The 26808-nt window shown below is 41.1% G+C and overlaps 2 protein-coding genes, 1 long non-coding RNA gene and 1 pseudogene across 5 annotated transcripts; 3 read left to right on the top strand and 1 right to left on the bottom strand.

The window, feature by feature from the left end:
• The first annotated feature begins 780 nt into the window (after nucleotides 1-780).
• On the top strand, nucleotides 781-2552 carry LOC104884482 (uncharacterized). The gene is made up of 2 exons (XM_010669137.4): nucleotides 781-940; nucleotides 1380-2552. Exons 1-2 carry the CDS (start codon nucleotides 938-940, stop codon nucleotides 1812-1814), a joined length of 438 nt encoding a protein of 145 aa, XP_010667439.3. The 5' UTR covers nucleotides 781-937; the 3' UTR covers nucleotides 1815-2552.
• Nucleotides 2553-6269: 3717 nt separating this feature from the next.
• On the top strand, nucleotides 6270-7649 carry LOC104884486 (uncharacterized). Its single transcript, XM_010669138.3, has one exon. The coding sequence runs from the start codon at nucleotides 6270-6272 to the stop codon at nucleotides 7647-7649; it is 1380 nt and encodes a 459-aa protein (XP_010667440.3).
• An 8446-nt stretch (nucleotides 7650-16095) lies between these two features.
• Nucleotides 16096-19437, top strand: LOC109133791 (heat shock protein 90-5, chloroplastic-like; annotated as a pseudogene).
• A 2397-nt stretch (nucleotides 19438-21834) lies between these two features.
• LOC104884483 (uncharacterized) lies at nucleotides 21835-25197 on the bottom strand. 3 transcript variants are annotated; one of them, XR_007275190.2, is made up of 6 exons: nucleotides 24158-25196; nucleotides 23935-24010; nucleotides 23517-23819; nucleotides 23224-23349; nucleotides 22249-22330; nucleotides 21835-22106 (listed from the first exon to the last, which is right to left on the bottom strand). It is a non-coding gene; the product is annotated as an uncharacterized LOC104884483 (long non-coding RNA). The 3 variants fall into 3 exon arrangements; XR_007275189.2 differs by having other exon boundaries at nucleotides 23517-23826; nucleotides 24158-24852; XR_002038999.3 differs by having other exon boundaries at nucleotides 23517-24010; nucleotides 24158-25197.
• Between the last annotated feature and the right edge of the window lie 1611 nt (nucleotides 25198-26808).

The following is a 26808-nucleotide window of genomic DNA, read 5'->3' as shown; positions in this document are numbered from 1 at the left end:
TTTTGTGAATGTTTTAGGACTACAAAAGATTTTGGGAGAAACTTTTATTTACTTTTATATAGTGTTTCCTATATATAATGAAACTTTTACATATATTTGGACCTATTTTTTTCTATTATATAATAGCGATTAATTATCAAGGTAAAAAAGTTTATGTAACATATCATTCAAGAATTAAAGTACAACACATCTCTATTATATAAGGGAAGGGGGAGCTATGAATGAAGAGACTATGTTACCTTCTTCCCATTCTAAATTACTAATTCACTTACAAATCAAAGGGGGCTTCAAACAAAAATATCAAAAATATAATTATAACAATCACTCACAAGTCAACTAAAATCATAAAATTGCATAATTTACGTTATGCAAATCACTAAAATGAGGAAACTACAAAAACTTAATAATTCACTTACAAACTACAACCTATGAAAAAATTGACTTGAAATCAGAGTGTTTACTTTCTTTACACTTTATGAAGTATTGTACTTAATTCAAAAATCAACTAAAAAATTATAATATTAGAATTCATAAATAAATTCAATAAAATTTATATTTTGTTCATAGAATTTAACTTTGAAAAGTAAAAAAAAAAAAGAATGGTGAGAGATTTAAGTTACAGAAATTAAACCAATCAAATTTTGCAACTAAAAACAATTATACTTCGTATGTCTAATATTCAAACTTTGACTCCTATACCGAAAAAATTCGAGTTTGTGTTTCGAAAATAATTCAAGCACGCATCGCGTGCGAAAAAATTCTATTTTTGAAGAAGAAAGAAGGGAAAAAGAAAACACGGAGTAGTCGTATGTTATAAGAAGGGGCTGGTATTGCGAATTCATTAGTTGCCTATTCGGTCTGGCTTAACTCGATTGATTCGTAAACTTCCGAAATTATTAAGGAAATTGCAATTTCGGTTTAATTTCTTCACCGAATCATGGTAAGCTTGCTAAATTTTTAACCTAATTTTTGTTTTTGCTTTTTCTATTGTTATTGCCGCAATTGAAATCATCAAAACGCTACAATTACAGTTCTTATTATGCCAGATTTGCTTGCTAGAATTTGAAATTTGAAATGTTCTTACCGAAATTCTAAAGTCACTGTTAATAGCTGTTGATGCAAACTAAAGATAAACTGGGGGTAATCTTGTCTCGTTTCTGTTCTAAGTCTCAAAACCCTAACTGTTTGTAATTCGAAGAATTGATTGGTTTTTCGCATTAGAATCTGGGATATCTATCTAATATATGTTGAATTTGATTTCATTTATCGAATAGTCCATACGAGGGATTGATTTGTGTTTGTTATTTGATGGGGGTTTCTTTATTTATTTATATATAATATAACGGTGAATCGAGTTGTACAAATTCTCTAACTTGTAGGACGAATCCCTAATTACAAGAGGAAGTTTCATTATGGATGAGAAGAATAGAAGCGCAGCAGTTGATAAAGGGGTGAAAAGGGATGATGAGAGCAACACTGGTGATACAAATCCAAATCATAAAAGGGTGAAAAGAGATGCTGATAATACAAATGCCGAAAAGGGAGAAGCAAGCATCCGTGATTTGAGACCACGGCGGCGTGACCGTGAAGAACTGTTGGCCTTACTTAACAAAGAAAAGTATATGGAGTACTATGTTAATGCGGCATTCCGATCAATGCGTGATAATGAAGTGTTTATGTTCCTGCAGAACGATTATTTTGTAATCAAGTATGATCCCGAAACACCAGGGAATGATTGCCTAGTCAAAGGCCTCTCTTGGTTTGCGATGGCTTCCCCTCCTTTACTCCTCTGGTTTTTCCGATTATGGAGTTGATGCTGCTTTTGGTTGCCATGGTGTCAATGAAGCATTTTTGTTTTCGGCCACACAGTGTGCCAAGATAAGGTATGATTTAGACACCCGAACAGGTGATCTAATAAAGGTCAAAGCCAAAAGGCCGACCTTGAGAATGTTTCCCTGCCTGGGTGAGCTAGAGGATGTTGTTTTCGACGCTGCCTTTGAATCCACGGTTGTTGATGAAGCTTATCTTTTTCAATGCTCACGATATGTTCTCCTTAACTACTCCAAGCGGAAGCTCATCGCCAGTGGTCTCATAACTGATGCTTTTCCATGCTTGCGGGATACCATCTTCTCAAGTGACATTGGAGCTGCCTTTGCCTCGCACAAGTCCAATCAAGTCTACCTTTTCAAAGACAAGTCTTATGTGCTCCTACACTATAACCCTCGTGAACCCGACGACAGCTACATAATTGATGGTCCCGGAGATTGTTCCCGTCAATTGGCCTTCTTTACGCGGCATAGTGCCTTACAATTGCTGGGGACGTGGAGATATCTCGCCCAAAACATGGAAAGCGGGTTGGACCAATGATGGCTGGGTTAAAATTGCATAGAAAGTTATGTGCCTTGTGAAGCGCATCAATCAGCGTTTGAGATTGGACTATGTCACACATTAACTCTTAAGCAGATTGCAATCTGTCCTTGTGTTTTTCATTGTATTAGAGTTCTTTAGAAGTTTGAGACTGGTTCCACATAATTACAGTCTGTTTTAAGTCACTTATCTGTGCTTATTCTATAACTTTTATTTTACTTACGCAAGTAAAAGAAGTGGATCTTAAAAACAGTTTAGGTTCTAAACTAACTCGATCTCAGAGGCCAAGGGAGGTATATTTTGCACAGTACTTGTTTCTGAGTTGGGTTTAGAATCATGTCATGCGCCTATGATGAATAAAGCAGATTCATCATATTGGGCCTTCCTTGCTCATTAACTTTAGTTGTATGAAGTTTCTTTGGTATCAATAAACTTACTTTTAGTCATGCATATGTAGGATGGTGCTGCCAAGTTGCCAACCTATGTTGTTAATGGTTAAGGCTCATCAAAATAACCAAGCATGTTTTTTTTATCTAATACTAGTTTTGAAGCCCGTGCGTTGCACGGGTTGTTTTTTATATATTTTTTTGTTATTTTTTCTTAACATTATTGATTTTGTGTGACTGTAAAATGAGATTTTTCAACATGATTTGATTTACATACTTCATCTGTTCCTTTTCCATTGTAATAATCACCACTTTGGGCAGTTTTACTTATCTATTTGGACCAATCAACTTTTAGTAAAAAAAAAAACAACTTTAATTGTCAATATTACCTTTACTTTATGTTAATAGTTAGATGGATTATTGGCTATGAAATTGCATAAGAGATTCTGATTTGCATAGTTGATTCATAAAGCTAGTAAAATTCATACCATTAATAGGTATGAAAGAGTATAACCTTGAATAAATTCTGGCTTAATTATCGTTCGACGTCTTTTTCTTGCTTCTCGTGATAAGTCTGGATCAGAATATTGGTGAGCCATTGTTGTAAGTTGTAGTGTTGTAAGTATATGGAAATGGTCAATTGTTAGCTAAACATGCATATTTATAGTAGAGTGAATCGTAGCAGTAGAGTGATAAACTCTTATCTCTCAAACTCTAATTTTTATTATCTCTCAAACTCTAAATTTTATTATCTCTAAATTAATAAGATGACGTTGCAATTAGATAATTTATTTGGGATATGACCATGAGATATTTTTGATGATGTTTCCTTTGATTTTTTTTCTAGTTGAAACAAATGATAATTCGATTCTCATCATTTGAATTTATTGTTGTAGTAGATATTTCTTAGCAATTGAAACGCAAACAGAAAAAAATAATTGAAATAATATGAAAATATGTTTTTATTTCTAATAAAAAACTAAAAATATTGAAATAGATAAAGTTTTATCTCTCAAACTTATCTCTAAAATTTATTATCTCTCAAACTCTAAATTTTATTATCTCTAGATTTTTATCATCTCTAAATTTTATTATCTATAAATTAATAAGATGACGTCATTATCTCTAAATTTTATTATCTCTCTAAATTTTTATTATCTCTAAATTTTATTATCTACATTATTTCTAAATTTTATTATCTATAAATTAATAAGATGACGTCTCTAAATCATTATTTGTAAATTAATAAGATGACGTGGCAATAAAGTTTTATTATCTCTAAATTTTATTATCTATATTATCTCTATATTTTATTATCTATATTTTATTATTTGTAAATTAATAAGATGACGTGGCAATCCTAGGTGGCGCGCTCTATGCTCCCGAAAAGTTCCTCCTTTATATATATTAATAAGATGACGTCATTATCTCTAAATTTTATTATCTCTCTAAATTTTTATTATCTCTAAATTTTGTTATCTACATTATCTCTAAATTTTATTATCTATAAATTAATAAGATGACGTCTCTAAATTTTATTATTTGTAAATTAATAAGATGACGTGGCAATAAAGTTTTATTATCTCTAAATTTTATTATCTATATTACTCTATATTTTATTATCTATATTTTAGTATTTGTAAATTAATAAGATGACGTGGCAATCCTAGGTGGCGCGCTCTATGCTCCCGAAAAGTTCCTCCTTTATATATATATATTGATTCTAATGCGCTAAAAGTGCCTGTAGTTTAACTAATTCAATAGTTATATTCAGATTGAAATAATCCATTCTTTGCTCTTGATGCAATAACAACTGAATCTTTGGGATCTTTTGTACATGTGGAGCTGAACATCTGGCATTTTCAAATAATACTCTGTATACATTTTCTCTTCCAACTATGAAAATTTCGATATATTGATCCGCTAATTTTGCCTTAACTAATCACAAATTCTCCATGACTCTAATTTGTCTAACTAAATTAGGCGTCGGAACTCGAAAGCACCAATTATTGTACTTAATCCATCACTTTCTAATATATAAAACCCTATTGTTTATCTAACTATTAATAGTAACAACAATATTCGGTTATGAAGAGTAACAACAATAATAAAATAATATTTTCAACTTTGGTCAATTGTAAAAAATAAAGCTTATTGATTGCTTGGGAAGCTTTGCACAAGAGTGGCACTTCGAAGTTCCTGAAGTCATTGAAGGTGCTTGACACCTTGTGATATATTTGCAAATTATAATTTGAAAATTGTGCATGATGTTTGGGCCCACTTAGTCGAGCTAAGCATCCACATAAGCTTCGTGGGTCCCATCTATCATGACATGGCCCTCAGCCCTTTTTTGGGCACCCTAGGGGTCCCACAGGAATCATCCTAGAAAGGGCAATCTTGCCAATCCCTAGGGAAACTGTCTTATCAAAAAGGTCTTTTTCTAGGGGTTCTCACCACTATAAATATCCCTTGTCCCATCAAGGCAAAGGTCTTCAATTCTCACCTAACTAATCTGAGTTTCTCACTCTAGACTCTCTCTCTACCTCAATCATCAACTGACTTGAGCGTCGGAGGGGCTATCCCGGAACAACCCCCGGGGTAGTTTTACGTGTTATGCAGGATTCCGGTGAACAGATAACTAGCTCAGCTCGGATTAGAAACCTGCTCAGCATTGACCATCAACCTTAATTTAGATAGAAACAGTTTGCGCCGTCTGTGGGGATAGTACAAAAAGTTACTTCGCCACCACTCAGTAAAGCTCGATTGCTACTCAAAACTTAAACCCCAGTGTCGTTCATCAATGGCAGTTATGTCACCATCAAAGAACACTCGTAACAAACCCTCTGCTCAGCCCTAGAGGTCCGAAAGGGAACCCTCACCCTCAGACCATAGGAGGTCAGCTCGAACATTGTCTCCTACCGTTCAGACAATGGATCCTAACCTGGAATTGTCCCAAGAGAACCAACAATCCCCCTCTCGAGAAATTCAACATGTTGACCCCAACCGCTGTTTACAACCGACATAGCTTACATAGCAGCTCAGCTGCAGCAGACCATACAACAAAGCCTCGTGCAAATGGTGACCACCCTCCATTAGGGGCAAGGTCAGAAAAACTTCAACAACACCCTTCAACAGCGGGACAATAATGTCTTGGGACGCTTTCAAAGGGAAGAGCACGACCCTCGTTCCGCTCGTGGCCAGCCTAACTAGCAAAGGTCAGCAACCAAGGAGCCTAGTCGGTCCCAGAGGGAACCGTTAAGGCAGGATGAGCGCCCTCCCCATAGGGAGAGGTCAGCTCGTCGCGAATCCGCTCTCAGACAAGAAACTCATGTCTCCAAGTCGCCGAGGGGGGACCCTCGTCGCAAGCCGGAAGATGCTAGGCACTTCCTCAACGAGAAGCGCCGCGGTCAAGGGTATGATGCCCGCCAGCTACTAGATCGAAAAGCAGCTCGGGAGGGGAAAGGTGACTCCGCACACTCTAAGCCCCTGAGGTTAGGCAATGGGAGCTTGTAATTTATGACCCCGTTTAGCCGGGAAATCGTAGATACCCCTACCCAGGGAAAAATCAAAACACCTCTGATCGAGCAGTTCACCGACCCGGAGGATCATATGGCTACTTACAAGGCTCAAATGAGCATGCAGACCAGCTGTGAGGCCACGTGGTGCCGATTCTTCCCCACCACGCTGAAGGGGCTCGCGCTGAATTGGTTTCAAGAGTTACCCGCCGGAATCATCACTGACTTCGCGGTACTCGAGGACATGTTTACCAATCAGTTCGTAGCCGGGAAGAGGCAAAATAAAACGAACCTTCATCTTATGGGGGTTAAACAAGAAAAGAACGAAAGTCTAGCCGACTATATCAAACGATTTAATGAAGAATCCCTGAAGGTGTTTGACCTGCAGGATGAAGTAGCTTTCGCTGCCCTCATGTCCGGGTTACAGCCGCCTGGTCGGCTCAGGTGGACGTTGGCTGAAAGTGAGGTCAAAACCTTCTCCGAAGCCATGACGAAAGCTCAGAGGTTTATCCAAGCGGCAGACATCTGCCGCCACTCGCAAGACGGGGGCAAGAAGAGAAAAGAAGAGGGCATTCATAGGGATCAACCCAAGCAACAAAAAATAGGCGGTAGGTCGGATCGCTTTACAGATCATGGAAACGATCCCCGTTTCAATAGGAATCGGCGAGAAATTTACTTAGATATCAAGAAAAAGTCTATGCTCCCTCATCCTCCTCCTATTCGGACTTCTGCCTATCGACGAGACAAGAGCCAGTGTTGCGAGTACCACCGAGAATGTGGTCATACCACAAAGGATTGCAGGGAACTAAAGAAAGGGTTAGATAACTTGGTCGACCAGGGTAAGCTGAAACGCTACCTCAAGCACTCCATCGAAGAGAAGGGGAAGCTGAAGGTCGGTCAGTCTAACAGCGGAGATATGGAGGGATTCATAGGAGTCATTGCTGGCGGCTTCGCTTCAGGAGGCCTAACCGGCCGAGCCAGAAAAGCCCACCTCCAAAACCTCAAACATCAAGTGCTGGATGTCCAGCAAGGCCGGGCGTATTGCCCCGTCATGACTTTCGGGGAGTCCGGTCGGTCGGTAAGTGTACCTCATGATGACCCCCTGGTAATCGAGCTCAAGGTGGCCAACACCAGAGTGAAGCGTGTGTTGGTCGACAGTGGGTCGTCAGCCGATATCATCACACTAGAGTGTCTGAAGAAGCTGAAGTATAGCGAAAGGGATGTCACACCCCTCGATCATCCACTCATAGGCTTCGGGAAAACTCGGTACATCCGGTCGGCTCTATTAAGCTACCCACTCGGATGGGTGAAAAGGGCAAGGGAAGAAGCCTACCAATTGACTTCGTGGTGGTTGACATCCCCTTACCATACAATACAATAATGGGGCGACCCACACTGAACCGAACGAAGGCCGCTATTTCTACATACCAACTGCTTATGCAGTTCGAAACTGATGATGGAAAAGTTGGGAAGATATAGGGGGATCAGCAGGTCGGAAGAGAATGCTATGTCAATAGCTTGAAAAACAGAGCTGAAATCGACGTCCAAGAGGACTCGAAGAAGAGGAAAAGAGAAGGTTCACCGAAAACCCTTGGGTATACATCACTGAGAACCCCAAACAATACGAGCGACCTCAGCTAGCTGAGGAAGATGAAGAAGTAGTGATCGGGGAAGAACCCAGTCAGATTGTGAGAGTAGGCAAAGCGCTAGATCCTGAAACAAGGGCATAAGTGGTGGAGGTGCTCAATGAATACCAAGACGTGTTCGCCTATGAAGCTTCAGAAATGTCCGGCCTTGATCATAAAATTATGTGGCACGAGCTCAACATCATAGAAGGATACAAACCGGTCAAACAAAAGTTAAGGCACCAAGGCCCAGAAAGGTGCAAGGCAACGGCGGTCGAAGTTAAAAAGCTCCTCGAAGCAGGATTCATAGAGGAGTGTCAGTACTCGGATTAGTTGGCCAACGTTGTGCTGGTCAAGAAGCCGGGTGGAGCTTGGCGCATGTGCGTGGATTTCACATACCTGAACAAGGCCTGTCCAAAGGATAACCACCCTCTCCCTAAAATCGATAGGCTGGTCGACTCTACGGCTGCCCACGCCGACCTGAGCTTCATGGATGCTAATGCAGGTTACCATCAGATTCCGATGCCAGAGCACGACCGAGTACTTACTGCCTTCACCACCCCTCAAGGGGTTTATTGTTACAAGATGATGTCATTCGGCTTGAAAAATGCAGGGGCCACCTACCAGCGAACAATTAACAAAATTTTCAGTGATCAGTTGGGTCGGAACATAGAAATCTACGTGGACGACATGATAGTCAAAAGCAAGGCCCACTCAGATCACCCATCCGACTTCAAGGAGACGTTGAGCACATTAAGAAAATACCGCATGATGCTCAACCCCAAAAAATGCGTATTCGGAGTAAAAGGGGGAAAGTGCCTCAGATTTCTTGTGGATGAGAGGGGCATCGAGGCCAATGCCGATAAAATCAAGGTTGTGCTCGAAATGAAGTCTCCTCGGAATGTTCGAGAAGTGCAGCGCCACACCGGCTGCTTAGCTGCACTCGGACGTTTCCTATCCCGGTCGACCGACAAGAGCTTATTCTTCTTCAAGGCTCTTAAGAGAAAGGAATTCACATGGGATGAAGAAGCCGAACATGCCTTCACCTCCCTCAAACAACACCTATCAACTCTTCCGAAACTCATGTCCCCTTGCCGGGCGAAACATTGTTCATATACTTGGAAGTATCAGAGTATGCGCTCAGCGCAGTACTGGTAGCTGAAAGGGAAGAGGCGCAACACCCAATCTATTTCATTAGCCATGCCTTACGAGGGGCAGAAGCAAAATACAGCGAAGTGGAGAAAATGATCTTCGGCCTCGTAATGGCTTGTCGAAAACTCAAGCCTTACTTTTAGGCACATCATATTAAAGTCCTCACCGAACAACCCCTCCACAAAGTCATTGAAAGCAGAAACCACTCCAGTCGGATGACGGACTGGGCCGACCAACTAGCTGACTTTGGTTTAGAATATGAGCCCAAAAGGGCAATAAAAGCCCAAGCCTTAGCTGATTTCATAACAGAATGTACAACCCGACCCCCGGACGGTCAAAGACAGGAGTGGGAACTGTTTGTGGACGGTTCCTCTACTAAGTCAGGTTGCGGGGCAGGATTGGTGCTCAAACCCCCTGTCGGAGTGAAAATGGAGTACGCTATCAAATTTGAATTTTTGGGGTCTAATAATGAAGCGGAGTATGAGGGTCTCATCCTGGGGCTCCAACTCTGCATTTTGGAAGGGGCTACAGCGGTCGAGGTCTTGGGAGAATACGAGGCAAAAGAAGACAATATGCGGATGTACTTGGCCAAAAGCCAGGAATTCGTCGAAAAGCTCTCTCACTTTCGCATCAGCCATATACCTAGGTCGAAAAACCAGCAAGCCGACGTCCTAGCACGCATGGCCAACTCCGCAGAAGGGTAAGCCCCTCGGACAATTATGTGGGAGGTACTCCACCAGCCCAGCATAAATGCTAAAGAGCAGCCGTCTCTGGATCGGACATCCACCTGGATGGATGAGGTGGTCAGATACTTGAGGGATGGGGCACTCCCAAAAGAGGCTAAGGAAGCTGAGAGAATCAAGCACCGAGCAAGTTGGTTCCTATGGCATGATGAGTACCTCTACAAAAAATCATACACTCATCCACTTTTGAAGTGTATAACTCCTGAAAAGGGAAACTACATCCTAAGGGAGATACACCAAGGGGCGTGTGGTAGCCATCAGGGCGGACGAACCATAGCTGGAAAAGCTCTGAAGGCATGGTACTACTGGCCCACTCTCAAAGCAGATGCCCAAGAACCGGTAAAGAGGTGCCCCTCTTGCCAAATCCACTCGGACATCCCGAGATCTCCAGCCACCCCTCTCACTTCAATACAAGCTGTTCTTCCATTTGACAAATGGGGCATGGACCTACTCGGTCCCTTTCCCCCGACCTCGGGTCATCGTAAATTCTTAATAGTGGCCATATACTATTTTACCAAGTGGACAGAAGCCCACCCACTGGCCACTATCACTGACAAACAGGTGCAAGCGTTCATATGGAAAAATATCATCACCAGACTTGCGGTACCTAGAGCCCTAGTGTCCGATAACGGCAGGCAGTTCAACAGCGGACCCACTCGGGAATATTATGCTCGCTTCGGCATACAAACTAGGTTCTCGACAGTCTCCCGACTGCAAACCAATGCCCAAGCTGAATCTGCCAACAAGATAGTGCTCAAAGGCATAAAAAAATCCTTAGAAGCAGCAAAGGGAGCTTCGTTAGATGATTTGCCAGGGGTACTCTGGTCAGCTCGGAAAACCACTAAAGAAGCTACTGGCTGTTCCCCGTTCGGTCTGGTATATGGCAGTGAAGCGGTTCTCCCTGTGGAGGTCGGCATCCCCTCACCTCGGATAACCTTCTACGACTTTGAGAAAAATGAGGAAGAAAATCCTATCAATCTGGATCTATTACCAGACACAAGGGCCAATGCCCTATTTAGATCAATTCGTTACAAGCAGAGGGCGACTTGGCAATTCAACCGTGGAGTAAAGGCAAGGCCCATCCAGCTCGGCGACTGGGTTGTGAGAAAAGTCGAGGCAACATGACTCTCACACCTCAAAGGGAAGCTGGGGGTTAACTAGGATGACCCTTATAGAGTCACAGAGATCGTCAAACCCGGCACATTCCGACTGGAGAATCCTGAAGGAATCCCACTTGCTCGGCCATGGAATGCAGACAACCTCAAGAAGTTCTATGTCTAAGTTTGTCAATTGCAATCGGGGCATATAACTGTAATTGGTCAAATATGTGGCATGTAATTGCTCGGACCATTTCAAGTCAGATATATTAATGACTTAGCCAGTCAGCCAAGACATAACCAGTCAAATTTGTTTGTCAAAGTTTAATTTTAATTTGCCCATATTCAAAACATGACTTAACCAGTCCGGCAAAATAAAACAAAATAACGAAAGCTTGCAAATTAACAAACTCCAAGTTGGTCGGACAAAACAAGAGTCTAAGCAAATCATAGTTTCATTCCATTCAAAAAGTTTGGTTACAAGCTAAGGCCTGATACTACCAAGGCCAACTAATGCAAAACAAAAGCTAAGTACAAGCAAAGCCTAAGCAACAGGGGGGTCGGTCTGCTCATTAATGTCCCAGTGAGCTCCTCGGACCTCGCCACCCCAGGCTGCTGGTCCTCTCCATTGGCCTCCTCCTCGGCATCTTCCACCTCCACAGCCTCCTCAGAACCCTCCGACAAGGCAATATTCAGCTCGGCGAGAAGGGCTTGATCTTCAGCGTCCTGCACAGTCTTGTAGCTAGCCATGGCCTCGGCCCAAGAGAAAAACGGATGGGACTTAGCCAGGGCCCCCTTCATCCGCTTTAAGGCATCGTCCTGCCCCATCTTTTGGGCAGCCGAGCCGACTTGGTTGACGAAGGTCTCGCAGGCCCTGGACTCCTTCTAGGCCGCAAACCATTCGCCCTCGATCTACGGGCGCTTCTTCACCTCGGCCAATTTGGCCATCAGGTCGACCACTTTGCTCAGCGCATCGGCTGTCTGTTTCTCAGCTGCTAGCTTGGCCAATTCAGCATCCTCCCTGGCCTTAATTAGCCCGGCCTTGTCCAGAGCCCATTGGTCCCGCTCTTTCTGGAACTTCTCTTGATCTCATTTGATGCACCTCTCGATGTTGGCGAGATTAGCCTCGGCTATCCTTTGGCCCTCCTTCGCAGCGTGGAGCGCATCGAAGTGCTTTTTGCCCTTCACCTCAGATCTGCCACCTCGTCGGCCAAGCGAACCCTGTTCGTGGCCACATTAGCCAGCCGAGCAAAGAACTGAAACGAGCAACAGTTAGCAACTTAAAGAAAGAACAAAAAACAAACAATTTCAGAAGGGTTGGGACTCACCTCGACCCAACAGCGAAACAGGTCGTCGGTCTCCGGACCCCCGCTCGTGGAGTTGATGTATTCCTGATCAGTAGGGCTGAACTGGTAGTCTACGACATTAGTCCAACGGGTGTCTAACCCGTGGCTATCCAATTCGGAGAAGGACTTCGCCAAAACCAAGCTAATCTCCTCTGCGTCGTCGGTCGGCCCCCGACGAGGAGTGGCGGGGGTGTACTGGGGAAATCTAAAAGGACGGAAGTCATCAGAGTGGAGGGATATGCGAGTCTCCTCGATCTGCTCGGCTCGCTTCTCAGGCCGCGGGCTGTTCACCTCCACAGACTTGTTTTCTTAGCCCTCTCGGCTTGGGCCTTAGCCACCGCCTTCTCAGTCGGAGCCACCTTCTCAGGGGCCCTCTCCTTCCTCTTTTTTGAAGCCTTGGGCTTCGAAGGATCCTGCAAGCAGAAGGAGTCAGCCGGGTATAAAAAGAGCAGGCAAAGCTGTCAAAGAGGGAGAAATCTACCTTAGGAGTCGGAGGAACACTAAGCTTCTTCGCCTTCAGTTCGGCCCTAAGCTGAGCTTCCCTCATAGCTGCGTTGTTCAACTTATCTGCCATGTCTTGGTCGGATTCAAGTAAATAAGCTAAGGAAGAGGCTGCAAAAAGAGAAGTGTTAGCGTCAGCAATGAAATCACAAGAACAGTTAATAATAAAACCGCCTCGGCCAAATTACCCTTGGGGAACGTCCGACTCAGTCCCACAGCAGAGAGGAGATGCTCATTTTTAAACAAACAGCAGCTCGGCAACCAGTTGCTGGCCACATAAACTTCTCCCCCTTGGAATATTTTTGATTCCATCTGCATATAGCAAGCGGCGACCGCCTCTTCCTCGGACAATTCATGCACCCTAATGTTCAATTCAAAATTGGGCTCCACATCCGGTCGGACAGTCGGGATTCCCCAGTCTCCTCCAAAAAATATAAAGGCGAACTCCCTCCTGAACCCTTTCTGTGATGTGGGCAGGTCGAGCACCGCCTTGTATCGCTGTCGGGCCTGAAAATACCACCAACCAGGACCGTTTTCCCCCGCCATCATTACAACCAATTTGAACATATGGCGCCACAGAATGAGGGTAGGTCGGACGCTCAACATTGCACAAAGTACCTGAACAACAACTATTCCCCCCAGGAGTTCGGAGAAATCTGACTGATCGTCAAGTTGTACGCATTCAGCAGGTCTTTGACAAAGGAAGTCAGGAGAAACCGAAGACCCATCTCCATGGACTTGTAGTACACAGAAGTACAGCCCGGGGGAGGAGTCAGAACAGTATGAAAGGCCTCTGTTCGGACTAGCAGGTAAGGGTCCCTTATTTGGAACCTTGTCGCTTGTCCCCTCGGATCGTCAAGAAGAGCCTTCATCAGCGAAGGCAGGGGAAACTTCGAACCGGGACCCCACTTCGGATCCAGGTCTGGATACTCCGGTTGGCCAGAAGTGGATACCTCTCCTTCGCCATCCGACATGGTAATTCTCACTAAACCATCATCAATGTATTTGTCTAAGTAACTAGCTTTGGAAGGAAAGGCCAGAGACACTTTCCAAGGGAAGGGAACAGCGCCCTCGGCCTCTTCCTCTACTGATGATTAGGGGCTCGGGAGCGAAACCGCGTCGGGAACGGCCGAGGGGTCGGGGCAACTTATTAGGGTCGACACCAACGTTATTCCCATCCCCCTCACCTCCTCGGATAATTATATGGAGGTGAGGTCGGAGGTGTCACCGACTCGAATGATTCTCGCATTATTTATGGACAAGGGAGTCGGCCGAGGTTATTAAAAGAAAAAGCGAAAAAGATAAAGAAACAAAAGCATACCTAGTCGTATGACTGAACTGGAGAAGGTGCTGAAAAGTTAGAGAAAAGCGAGAGCTTTTAAAGAGAGAAAGAGAATGCCAAAGTTTGAGAAGTTGCACAAATGATTTCTCTCTCCTCTCTGTACAAATATATAGGCGTGCCTCAGGACGCGACCCTTCAAGGGCCTGTTAAATGCCTCCAAATAGCACTGTTTCCGCCTCGAAAAGGCGTCCCATGGAAGTTGAAACGTCAAGGCTTTTGGGAAACTCCATCCAGCTCAACCACCCAGCTGACAAATGCCATGTGGCAAGCTCCACTGAGATGCGCAGCTTAATGTTACCTGCTCGGTCACAATGAGGGTCCCATTAAGACACCATTAAGGATGCCGGTCAGACAAGAAGACAACATGTTCAAGTCTCCTTCACTTAGCCAAATAAACTAAGTGCTAGGAGGTATCTGGTCGGCCTCTCCAAGGCTTGTTAGCTCCTGTCCGAGCAGCGTCCGGCAATATAGAGCCTGGTCGGTCAACATAGGGCTCCCTAGCTCCCTGCCCGACCAAGTCTCTTCAAGCCTCCTTCACTTAGCCAAATAAACTAAGTGCTAGGAAGTACATGGTCGGCCTCTCCAAAGCTCGTTAGCCCTTGTCCGAGCAGCGGCAGACAATATAGAACCTGGTCGGTCAACATGGGGCTCCCTAGCTCCCTGTCCGGCCAGGTCTCTTCAAGTCTCCTTCACTTAGCCAAATAAGCTAAGTGCTAGGAGGTACCTGGTCGGCCTCTCCAAGGCTTGTTAGCCCCTGTCTGAGCAGCGCCCGACAATATAGAACCCGGTCGATAAACAAGAGGCTCCCTGCCCGACCAGGTCTCTTCAAGCCTCCTTCACTTAGCGAAATAAACTAAGTGCTAGGAAGTACCTGGTCGGCCTCTCCAGGGTTTGTTAGCCCCTCTCCAAGCAGCGCCCTGCAATATAGAACCTGGTCATCAACATGGGGCTCCCTAGCTCCCTGTCCGACCAGGTCTCTTCAAGTCTCCTTCACTTAGCCAAATAAGCTAAGTGGTAGGAGGTACCTGGTCAGCCTCTCCAGGGCTTGTTAGCCCCTGTCCGAGCAGCGCCCGGCAATATAGAACCTGGCCGGTCAACATGGGGCTCCATGTCCGATCAGGTCTCTTCAAGTCTCCTTCACTTAGCCAAATAAGCTAAGTGTGCTAGGAGGTACCTGGTCGGCCTCTCCATGGCTTGTTAGCCCCTGTCTGAGCAGCGCCCGAAAATATAGAACCTGGTCGGTCAACATGGGGCTGGCTCCCTAGCTCCCTGTCCGACCAGGTCTCTTCGAGTCTCCTTCACTTAGCCAAATAAGCTAAGTGCTAGCAGGTACCTGGTCGGCCTCTCCAGGGCTTGTTAGCCCATGTCCGAGCAGCGCCCGGCAATATAGAACCTGGTCGGTCAACATGGGGCTCCCTAGCTCCCTGTCCAACCAGGTCTCTTCAAGCCTCCTTCACTTAGCCAAATAAACTAAGTACTATGAGGTACCTGGTCAGCCTCTCTAGGACTCGTTAGCCCCTTTTCCAGCAGCGCCCGACAACCTAGCACCTGGTCGGTTAACATGGGTCTCCCTCACTCCCTGTCTGACCAGGTCGTCTTCAGCCGAGCAAATCCCTTCCCCTAATATTTCCGGTCGGTCACTTTGGGACCAGGCATCCAAGGGAGGCATCCACTCGATTTTTCACCTGGCCAAGAAGCAGGTCGGTCTTACCAAGACTTGGTCGGCACTTGCCCGACCAGGTCTCTCTTCATCCCCTTTGAACGAGGAAAAAGGCCCACATTAATCTGGTCGGCCATAACATGGACAATTACGCCACGAAGGGGCATCATCCGGTCGGACGGCTCCTATACCCCTTCCTGGCATGGGGCTAAATGTTTGGGCCCACTTAGTCCAGCTAAGCATCCACATAAGCTTCGTGGATCCCACCTATCATGACATGGCCCTCAGCCCTTTTTTGGGCATCCTAGGCGTCCCACAGGAATCATCCCAGAAAGGGCAATCTTGCCAATCCATAGGGAAAATGTCGTATCAAAAAAGTCTTTTCATAGGGGTTCTCACCACTATAAATATTCCTTGTCTCAACAAGGCAAAGGTATTCAATTCTCACCTAACTAATCTGAGTTTCTCACTCTTGACTCTCTCTCTACCTCAATCATCAACTGACTTGAGCGTCGGAGGGGCGATCCCGGAACAACCCCCGGGGTAGTTTTACGTGTTTTGTAGGATTCCGGTGAACAGATAACCAGCTCAGCTCGAATTAGAAACCTGCTCAGCATTGACCATAAACCTTAATTTCTAGACAGAAACACATGATAAATAAGATTAATCTTCCCTTTCTTTCCTTAGTATTAATCTCAATATATATCACTCATTTGCAGGAAAACCAAGATCATCTTGGTGCTCACAATGGTTTGATTGGACAATTTGGTGTTGGATTTTACTCTGCCTTTCTACTCGCATGTAGGTAACTGTGGTTTCTGAAAGACTGAAACATTATTCTATTAAAATTGGCATCACGGAGATTATTCCGAAGACAACTTATTAATTTTTTCTTCAAATACTTTGTATTAATTTTCGAATCTGATTTGATTTGATCTTTTTTGAATAAACATTAAAAAAGGTTAAATAGGTTAAAATGAGATTATACATAACTTGATTTCGATTGCATGATGACATAATAAATCTCATAAGTGGGTTCTTGACATTAATTATTTTTTCATCAAGTGAGGCCATGTTTAATAAATTTGATGGTGGTTAGCTGGTGTTGTAGGTAGTGGGAGGTGGCTGGGTGGTTGAAGGCTGGGTGGTTGGGGTGTTGGGTGATGATTAATGGTTTTGGGGTTAGATTAGTAGGGTTGGGGTAAATGTTTAATCTGTTGTTGTATATGTTTAATGTGTTGTGAAAATATGGTTAATTGTATATAGTAATGGCGTTGTTGTAATTTTATTGAAAAAAATTTGTCGAAAATAGAAAGAAGGGGAAATGTTGCCAATATTATGTACCAACCCAAAATGGCAAATGTTGCCAATAAAATGTAACAGAGGGAGTATTACATTTGATAGTAGTATTGCAAGGTGGACAATTTTTTTTTTTTGTGATTGCTGTTTTCAATGATCATAGTCATTAGTCTTGTTGACAAGATGTACCTGTATGTTTGGATTGAAATTTTGGTTAAAGGCAGTAGTTCAAGGTTTCTAAACACTTTATATTTTTATTTATTTATTTTTGATGGAAAGGTTACTAAAGACTTTTAATAGATTGTTTTGGTCTAATATCTATTAGATTATCATTCATATCCCTGAAACTCATTCTTTGGAAACTAAACCAGATTCTATGCTTGGGTATTTGGACTATACTTGATGCTCCTACATGGGTGTTGACTCTTGACAATTTATTGTGAATTGATAACATTTTTTGGCTGTTGAGCCTATTCCGTCAATGTGACACTAATGGCCTAGTCTGATTAACATCAGACAATGAATTTGTGCATATTTGATTTCAAGTGTTATAGGATTTCTACTGTTGCTCTCAATTTATCAACAATTACATGCTCGCAGACTACGTGTCCGAGTACTCTTTGCAGGTTGCCTTGTCGTATCTGCTTTACAGTATGAGCTTTGTAAATGGTGTGGTGGATTCAAAATTCTCCGCTTAATGTATCCCGAAATCTTTTTCAAGAAAGCAGAATCGTAAGTCCTACTTCCCAGTTTGTCCATGTTTATTTTTTATTGATGTTTTCATCTTCTATTTGTATTATCCATCCTTTCAAAATGTTGTACTGTTATTGGGTCTGATTTTAATCTTCTGTTGATGCAGGTAAGATTCATGAGAAAAAGGCTAGTAAGAAAAACATTCGACATGATTCAAGAGCTATCTGAGAGCGAAAATAAAGAGGTTAGCTATATACAAATGGTGAATTTCCCCCTTTTCTAAGAAGGTTTCTCTCAAACTATTTTGTGAATGTTTTAGGACTACAAAAGATTTTGGGAGAAACTTTGGGAAGTTTGTAAAACTCGGATGTATAGAGGACACTGGAAGTCACAGACGAATCACACCTCTACTGCGCTTTAGCCTCGTCAAAAGGAGGATGTGATAAGTTTAGATGATTATGTTGAAAATATGTGCGAGAACCAAAACGCTATTTGCTACTTAGCAACATACAGCCTCAAAAGTGCATATACAACTCCAATCCGGGAGAAGTCACAAAAGGGCCCTGCATAAGGTATGTTTTACCTCTGTTTTAAATGTATCTGGCTCTGATAATTAGAGTGATCGTATGACAAAAAACTTGTACCCAATTTGTTGGGACTTGGGAGAAGCTAATTCCAGTATATAATCGGAATATTCATGAACATAATTGTTGATTTAATCCCTGATATTATAAAGTATATGATACTCCTACCTTATTGTTTTACCGAATTTTTTGATGTTTTGCAAACATTGTAGCATTTGTTCGCATTGGTAATCACCGGACAAGTTCTATTCTTAATTGAGCCTATAGGTGAAATTGCTATCCAGAACCTACAGACATATAAAGAGAAGAAGTTTGTTGATATCAGCGAGGAAGACCTAAAACTTGGTAAGAAATTTTTTCAAGTATCAGGCTGTTGATCTTGCTTTTGCTGAATACTTCCCATATAGTGGCAATCTTTCCCCAAAAATTCAATATTTTGTGTGATTGGATGAAGCAATTGCTTGGTGGTAAGGTCAAAGGCTTAAGTCTAATCTCAACCCGTCTTGCCTCATCCCCTTGTGTGCTCGTTTCAGGGATGTTTCGATGGTCTGACAAACATGGAGAGGTATGCTAATTGAGTGGTGGTCTCATCTATTATACTTCATATCTATTATATATTAGATTTGGTGGCCTCATCTTGCAATTAGTGATATCTTAACTTTACATTTTGTCTATAATTGACGGGCTTGATTTCAATTTTGATGTATAGGCTGTCTGTAGTAATGCACCGGAGAGCATCGAGGCTAAAAAGTTGTCGACCTCCTGTATGAAAAGGCCATCGTATCCAGTGGTTTTCACTATGAGTTGCTAAATAACCTTACAAATAGTGAATCAAAGCTTGTGTTGTAGTTTCTTGTGATTAACATGATATGCATGATGATTGCAGCCCGACAGCCCTGTTAACTCGGGAAACAAGATTTATGAAATGATGACAATGGTCCTCGGAGTAGGAACGGGCAGATTAGATGAACGATCAGTAAAGTCATCAGATTTAGGTGCGAGTGGGAGTGCAACTGTAGCTTCAGATGCTAAAGTGGTTGATGAGAGGAGTCACTGTACTGTTTAGTAGACCGGACATCTTTGCTTCAAATTTTACTTATTTATGGGAGTACATGTACCCTCTTTAGCAAGTTAAATGGAAGAGGGCGGGATAGCTAGACATGTTACGGTACAGTAGTGCATTCTTGTTGAATGAGAATCGATTGCTTGTGAGTTTCTTGGTGAGATATTAATATAGCCAGGGGAAAGCTTAGATTTAGAAGAGGAGAGAATCATAGAATGTTTTATACAACTCCTTTCATACAAAAGCAAGCTTAATGTGTTTTGCAAAAGATAATGAAATTATGACAAATTGATATTACAATTTCCAAATTATTGTTGAAGCTTGTTTCGCAGTTATTTAATATGTTTGGGTTCACTTCATGGACACATAAATGACAATGGCCATCAAAAATAAAAATTAGGTTGTTTCAACTAAATCCCTTGATCATGGAATAAACTACCTGCATTGAAAAGGTATGTGCCACCTTTTATTAGTCGCGCTTAATTCCAGGGACAGGAACCGACAATAGAAGGTCAGTAGGCCATAATCAAATTGCCTGCTGAGGCTATGCCATTTATTATTTCACAACAAGCACAAGCACACCTATTTATTCTAGGTAACTTAAACTTTTAACACTTACTCATCTAACTTAAATGTGTTTAACATGTGTCACAATTTGTGCTTTTGGATTGAACTTGACTGAATTGTAGTTATAAAATTAAATTGAACTGACATAATTGAAATTAAAGGTTCACGAAATCTTCATCAAAGCTATCAAAATTAATCACGAATGTAACTTAAAAAAAAACGAGTTTGATATTTTAATACTGCAATTATTAAAATTGAGCGACCATGACAGAGTTATAAACCTTACAAGTTACAATTAGTGTTTGAGACGAAATACATGTCAAAATCACAAGTTAAACCCTGATTTTGAAAAGCAATTAACCAACATATATGTTTTCTTCGTAAACTAATATAAATATTTCGCACGTCTTTTGAGGGGGAGATTTAACGGTGCAAAAGAGAGTTAATCAAAATACTTTTAACACAACTAACTTTTAATTGCTCATTTACACCGTTAAATCACTTCCTCAAAAATACGCGCCAAAAGCACTTGTTGCGTTAACTAGTTTGATGAATTAAGTGCTAGTTTGATGAATTAAATGAAATTCAGAGGAAGTGAAAGGCTAAAAGTTGTTAATTGACAAATACACAGAAAAAATAACTTCCCACAAAATGGAGAAAGTGACTTACCTACTAACCTCTACTCAAGTGAAACTTACTCACTCAACCAATCATTGTAAACCCTTTTTAGGATATGAACTTCCCACGAATTTCAATTTTGTGGAACTGTACCTTCTTTATTCAACCCAAAGACCAATAATTTAGGTTAGGCCACAAAACAGTTGAGTCACCAGAACGGTATCGAAATAGGCAAGGACAGTCTACAGGAGCGTCGTACCACCCACTGATCACCTCTCTTGTGGCAGCAAACACTACCAGCTAAAGGGAAGTAGACAAAGAGGTCTCTAGATATGTACTTGATTCCAAGTATCTAGGGGTTCTCAAAAGTGAAAGCTCTGTAAACTCTTGTGTATAGGATTCAAAGAAAGATTTTCGTTTTAGTAAGTAGTGGAAGGGCATTATGCAACTTTGCCATTGCTATTGTACTGGTTACTGATTGGGCCATGAATTTAAAGGGAAGTAATATCTAACTACTTAGTAGTTAGTAATAGTCGTGAAGAAAGCAGAATATAGTTTGTATACAAACTCTAAAAAGTCTCTGAATACTTCGGTAATTTAATTTATTGGATTTGTTCATTCAATTAATAGTCTGATTTTATTTTTACTTTGTACCATGAATTTCACTCATATTAGCAAACAATAATGGAATATTTTCTAGATATAGGGGACATGATGCAAATCGGATATTGTAAATCTCGCTTAGGCTGCTTTAACGGTAATTTTTCCATTTTCTTATTCACTTGTAGTATGGGGAATAATTGGATTCTAGAAAAACAACTTAATTTTAGTTGAGCAAAAACATTGTATTGTATCGTTTGTTTTATAGATCGCGACCACGCTGAATGTCGACTACTTGGGCTTTATAAGCCCGAAAAGCAGTAAACTCTGGCACTCTTATGCCACGTGTTAGGCCACATTAAATCAATGCTGATGTCACATGCTCCAGATGTAAATTTGGGATTGCTTTGGCATTTTTATGTTGGGAGAAGTGCACAGTAATTCTAAAACGAGAGAAGTCAAGGATATTTCATTTGCAAAGTTGTCTAGTTGCTTACTGGTGGTTGGAGGCGTAAGCAGAGGTGGTGTGGTGCGATGCAAAAGCTCTAAAGTTAATTTGGATACAGAGCTCATGAGATTCAAAATGGCACTGAAATGCCTAGGAGAGAAGGAGAATGCAGAAAAGAGGATTTGCTCAAATCTCTCAAATGACGACAAATTTTCTTACTAAACAAACTAGTTCCAATACGAGACTTTGCATATCAGCTAGGAGTCTTTCTCATGTAAACAAGATAAACTAAAAACCGATGGACAAATAAGATGTTAAATGAATCCATTTCTCAATTTCCCTGAGAGCAGGCTTCGTTTTTCTCAATATTGTCCTCATCATTCAAACCAATAGCATTAAGTTAAATAGGAACATATTTGACCACTGCTTACACTGAGATACTGTATTAAGATGTAAAGATCCATTCACTGACGAACTATTGGTTCTGACCTTCGCGTATTCTTGATGAACCAGAATCGGAAAACAAATTTTTAGGAAGTTAGAAAATAAAAAGATATGCAACATGCAAATTGCAAGGGCAGAAGTAATATAAGTACAAGAGCAATAGCAAGTTTATCTGAAGAAGGGAACATATCAACTCACTTGCTCAAAGTGTACTGGAATGGAACACCAAACATGATCACTATAATGTCGATCAAAATCTATACCTTCGGCTACCTTTCCCCTATAATACAAGTGAAGTAAGTAATAAACATGTCAAAATTCAATCATAAAAAAAGTATATATGTCACTATAAGCTTCTCCTACCTCTAGATTCTATAACAGGATAAACACTTACTTAAAAGTTGCTGATAGAACACCTTAAAAAGCAATTTCTAAGATCAGTTACATTTGTAAAGGGAAAATGTAGGGAAAATGTAGGGAAAATGGTGATCGTTACTACCATCAGTGTCCATTTTAAAGCAGTATGATGATTAGGTGACGGTTTTCATTATTTAGTTTCAAAGATAGCAACTCACAAGAAAAAAATTGCCTGAAAAGGTATTCATATAAGAAAATGGGTAAACTATCTAGAGACTATCCAATAAGGAAAGTGGGCAAAATGTTAACAAAGGTGGTACTCAGGTAATTCAAACAGATAACCGTTTACATTTTCTGTTAAACTATATAGCATGTAAGAGGGTAATATTTAGTATATAAATGGATAACTTTAGGATTCTCGGCGAGCCTGTATGAACTAACTATGCAAACTGCAAATTCATGCATGGGTTTGTAACAAAATGTTGGGATTTTTAGATAATCTTGATGAACTAGCTAATCTATATGAACTTGATATACCTAAAAGCAAATGCAACAGAAAAAAAGGGATTATGAGAAAATTACTATGGTGGTAAGCACTAGATACAACCTTAGCTCCCCTTCCCCAGAGTACCCAAGACAAGAAGCAACAAAACATTGATCCTGCACCACAGCAATGGTATAGTAAAGGTGCAACAAACAGAACTTTCAAGCTACTTCAAATTCTGTGTGAAACTAGGACAACGGATGAGATACATACATTACCGTAATAGTCATCTGATATTGCATATTAAGAATATATCATTCTAACTTAAGTACCTGGCAACAGAGAAAAAGACAAAAGCACCTCTCCCACAATCACAAGCCTTGCGATAGTTGTCCAGAGCCAGTAGTTTCTACAACATCTTGAGTTTCGATGAAAACAAGCTTATGCTGCATTATTTCCTGCAATAAACACGAAGGGTTTGAATTAATACTGGAGAAGCCTTTCCCTCAAGTAAACAAAGACTCTTATCCAGAAGACAGTGAAAAAAGCCCTTATTTTATTTTATTTTTTTGAAGGAGAATTTTCATTAATTGAAGGAGAAGTTTCGATGAAAACAAGCTTATACATTTTAGATTGTCTGAATACTTAAGAACTCATCTGTATCAGTTATTTCAAGGGTCAACATCAGGGAGTGCAGGCGGTCATAACAGAATTTCAAGGTTTTTTGATCAAGTCCAGCTTGCGCATGTAGGGATGCTACAAAAGAAACAGGTGACTCCTTTTCAAAATTCTCAGTTTGTAACCGGCCTATATTGCACCAATCTACGCAAAACAGATAAAAAATGCTCTGCTCGGCGAATATTCCCTGGTACCGCCTCTTTTAAGATATCATCAGGCAGAGCCGGGTTGGAAAGCCAAGTATCGCCACCTAAAAACTTAATAGCAAAAGCGTTAAAAATTTCAATATATTGAAACAAATTGCCACCACCAGAAAAAGGCGACAAACCATCTTCGAGAAAAATGCCTACGAAGTAATGACATACTCGATAAATTTCCCCTTTGAGCCAATCCTTCAACGAGGCGACTGTATTCTGCACGCAATTTTCCTGCATCGGTGGCCTTGAACACATCAAATGAGTTAGAAAATCTGTCATCTATTATTCCACATCAAATGAGTCAAAACAACTAATTAAAATTGACTCATAAACTATAAAGCCAAGTAAACCTATAAAAGCCGGTCAACCTAAGTTATCTTATCCAACTGACCTTCAAATACAAGTATGAAAACCCAACAAGGCAACTAAATCAAGATTTCTGCTGCTTTGAGGAAACAATTTCCAAATACCAGCACAACAGCCTATGCACAAAGAATTTCTTCCATTCATGAGGGTGTATGAAGATGACTTCATTAAGATGAATGCAATTGTAGGCTGTAGCCCTAGCTGGTTAGCAGCACAAAGGGCAAAATCTAAGATCTTCGCTAATACTTGGAACTTTAAAGACAGATAGGATCCACAACCGATCTCGCAGAACAAGAATACTAAATTAACCAAAGGTCTAAGTAGCATGTCTTGATACAGAAAAAATTGTCCAACATGAACAAGTGCTATATTGGCTTCTATCACAATAAGTAGAACAGATGAGGGTCACAGAAGTTTTTTTGGCTCCAGCATGAAATTCGATTATCAAGTTTATGAAGTTAAACCTTTATGACAGCTAAAAGAACTGGAAAAAAATTAAAATGTCAGGGGTATCGGAGAAAATGGAGACAAAAGCTCAACTATCAACTCAAATGAAAGGTCGATTCAGTTTATTTAAAACCCTTTTTTGTCTAGTAAGATATCCATAAAACCTATACTCTAATGCTACCTGACATCTAAATCAGATTGATGTTACCAACTACGGAGTATTTATTAGCTGAATAAAATTTAATTTTTCGGCAAGCTAAGTCAGGATGCTAGCCTACTTGCATTAAAACTATACTATGTACAGTAGCAAATAGATTAAAAAAGATTACAATATTGACTTTAACTTACTTTTTTTACCTTTAGTGAGATTGTACTTGTAATGCTGGATTATGGACTGAATAGCGGGGGAAGAAGTTCTGAAACATCGGGGCCGCGTTGAATCCAGCATTGAGGTGCAGGATGTCATCAACCCGCTCCCGTCTGGAATACTTGATTACACAACAGATTAACAATCTAGCAAATAATAAACATAGAACTAAAATAGCACATATTAAAGGCAATCAAAAAAGAAAAAGAAAAATATTTCCCATCTCTCGTGAACCCTAGAAATATAGTAAATCCTATTAAAAAAAAAGAACATTTAAGGGAAATTTAGCAATTAAAAGAAACAAAAAGAGTATTCTAAATTTCCTAATAATCTTCTTCCATAAATTTCCTAATTACTATTATGGTGAATGCCTGAGTGGTGACTATTCTTCAGTTAGGTATGAAAGTTTAAAATTATGAAATAGTTGAAAATGGATTAAAAGTTCAAAACACATAGAGGGCATCTCTGTCACACAAATACATGTCGATATCATTCTAATCCCTTCATATTTGACCCAAGGCGAACATGCCAAATTACATTACTTAGCCAGTAATAGCACTTAGATAAATATAGAAAAATCAGCCTACTTTCTAATATAAATTAAGAAAAAGCAGCTTAATATCAACGAGCTCGATACACAATCTAAAAAAATCAGAAAAGGAGGAGATAGATAAGGAGGAACACAACTAGGTAATACTTGTAATTTCAGAGATAAATCACATACCATCGCTTCAAGCGTTGAATAACTGGGGATAATTATGAGCTTAGTGGCAAATGGGAGGATTCTGTACAATGATAAACAATTCATACTTTAAAAAAAAAATAGGAGCAAAAAACTCAGCCATAAAGTTAGATATAATGGGAGGGAAGGAGGAATTATAAATTGACCTGGAGCAATATATATAGCAAGATAAAACTAAAATAATACAGTTTAGATTTACTCACCGTCCTGGATATAGCCGGAAGAGCTGGGCCGACATGATGTAGGAAAGATGGATGTGCTGAACAAAAGAGATCTCCCTCTGGGAAGGAAAAGCGTAGTCCGGGATTGACGCCGTCACATTGATCCCACCTGGAGCATATATCTCGTATCGAAAAGCATATCGAAACTCCGAGACGATCGGGGTGTAACTGGCTAACGAAGTGCAGCTGATGAACACATGCGGGGTACCCTGCATGGCCAAAGGGCTAACTCCCCTGCTCACATGATCGGTGAGGCTGAAATACACCTGATCAGTAGTACCCGAATCCTGAGGTCGGGCATGGAAGCCATGCAGAAAAATCTCGTCGAAATTCCGGGTATCCCACCTGAAGATGTGACTAAAATCATGGCGCAAGGTCCGGTATACAATGCGGGGCAGTGAAGGGTGAGGCCTATCATGATCAGCGTCAACAACAGCAATGTTGTATATCTCGACGGTCATCGCCACGTACTCAAGCTGGAGCTCGTCAATCGCAATATCCGAACGAGCGTCAAAGCAAGAGGCAACTCCTCTCCACGGGGAATCTAGTGGAATAGGTGGTGGAGCAGCTACATGTATATTCATAAAAAATACGAGCAAGCAGTTACATATACAACCATACAACTCCACAGTTATATTATATAATTTATTCTTTTGTAATAAAGTTTGTTAGAAGTGAGTTGGAAGTTTGTTATGTTTGAGCTAAGTATATAAGCTGTAGTTTAGCTCATTTTTGGATACTACTACAAAAAAAGGCAAAGATAACTGCTAAATAAGGCTTTACATAACAGTTTTGAGGTGTTATCCAAGTCGATGTAATGTAAAGTAAACATAACACCTGATAAAAGTGTTATTTTTGCCAAAGAAAACATAACAGTCATTCATAATAATATAGTTATG

Source organism: Beta vulgaris, chromosome 1 (genome assembly GCF_026745355.1).
Source record: "Beta vulgaris subsp. vulgaris cultivar EL10 chromosome 1, EL10.2, whole genome shotgun sequence".
Classification (NCBI taxonomy): domain Eukaryota; kingdom Viridiplantae; phylum Streptophyta; class Magnoliopsida; order Caryophyllales; family Amaranthaceae; genus Beta; species Beta vulgaris.
The sequence above is the reverse complement of the archived record's forward strand: the minus strand, read 5'-3'. Positions and strand labels throughout refer to the sequence as shown.

Coding starts and splice junctions, on each gene's coding strand:
- LOC104884486 (XM_010669138.3), top strand. CDS start 6,270: ATGACCCCGTTTAGCCGGGAAATCGTAGATACCCCTACCCAGGGAAAA.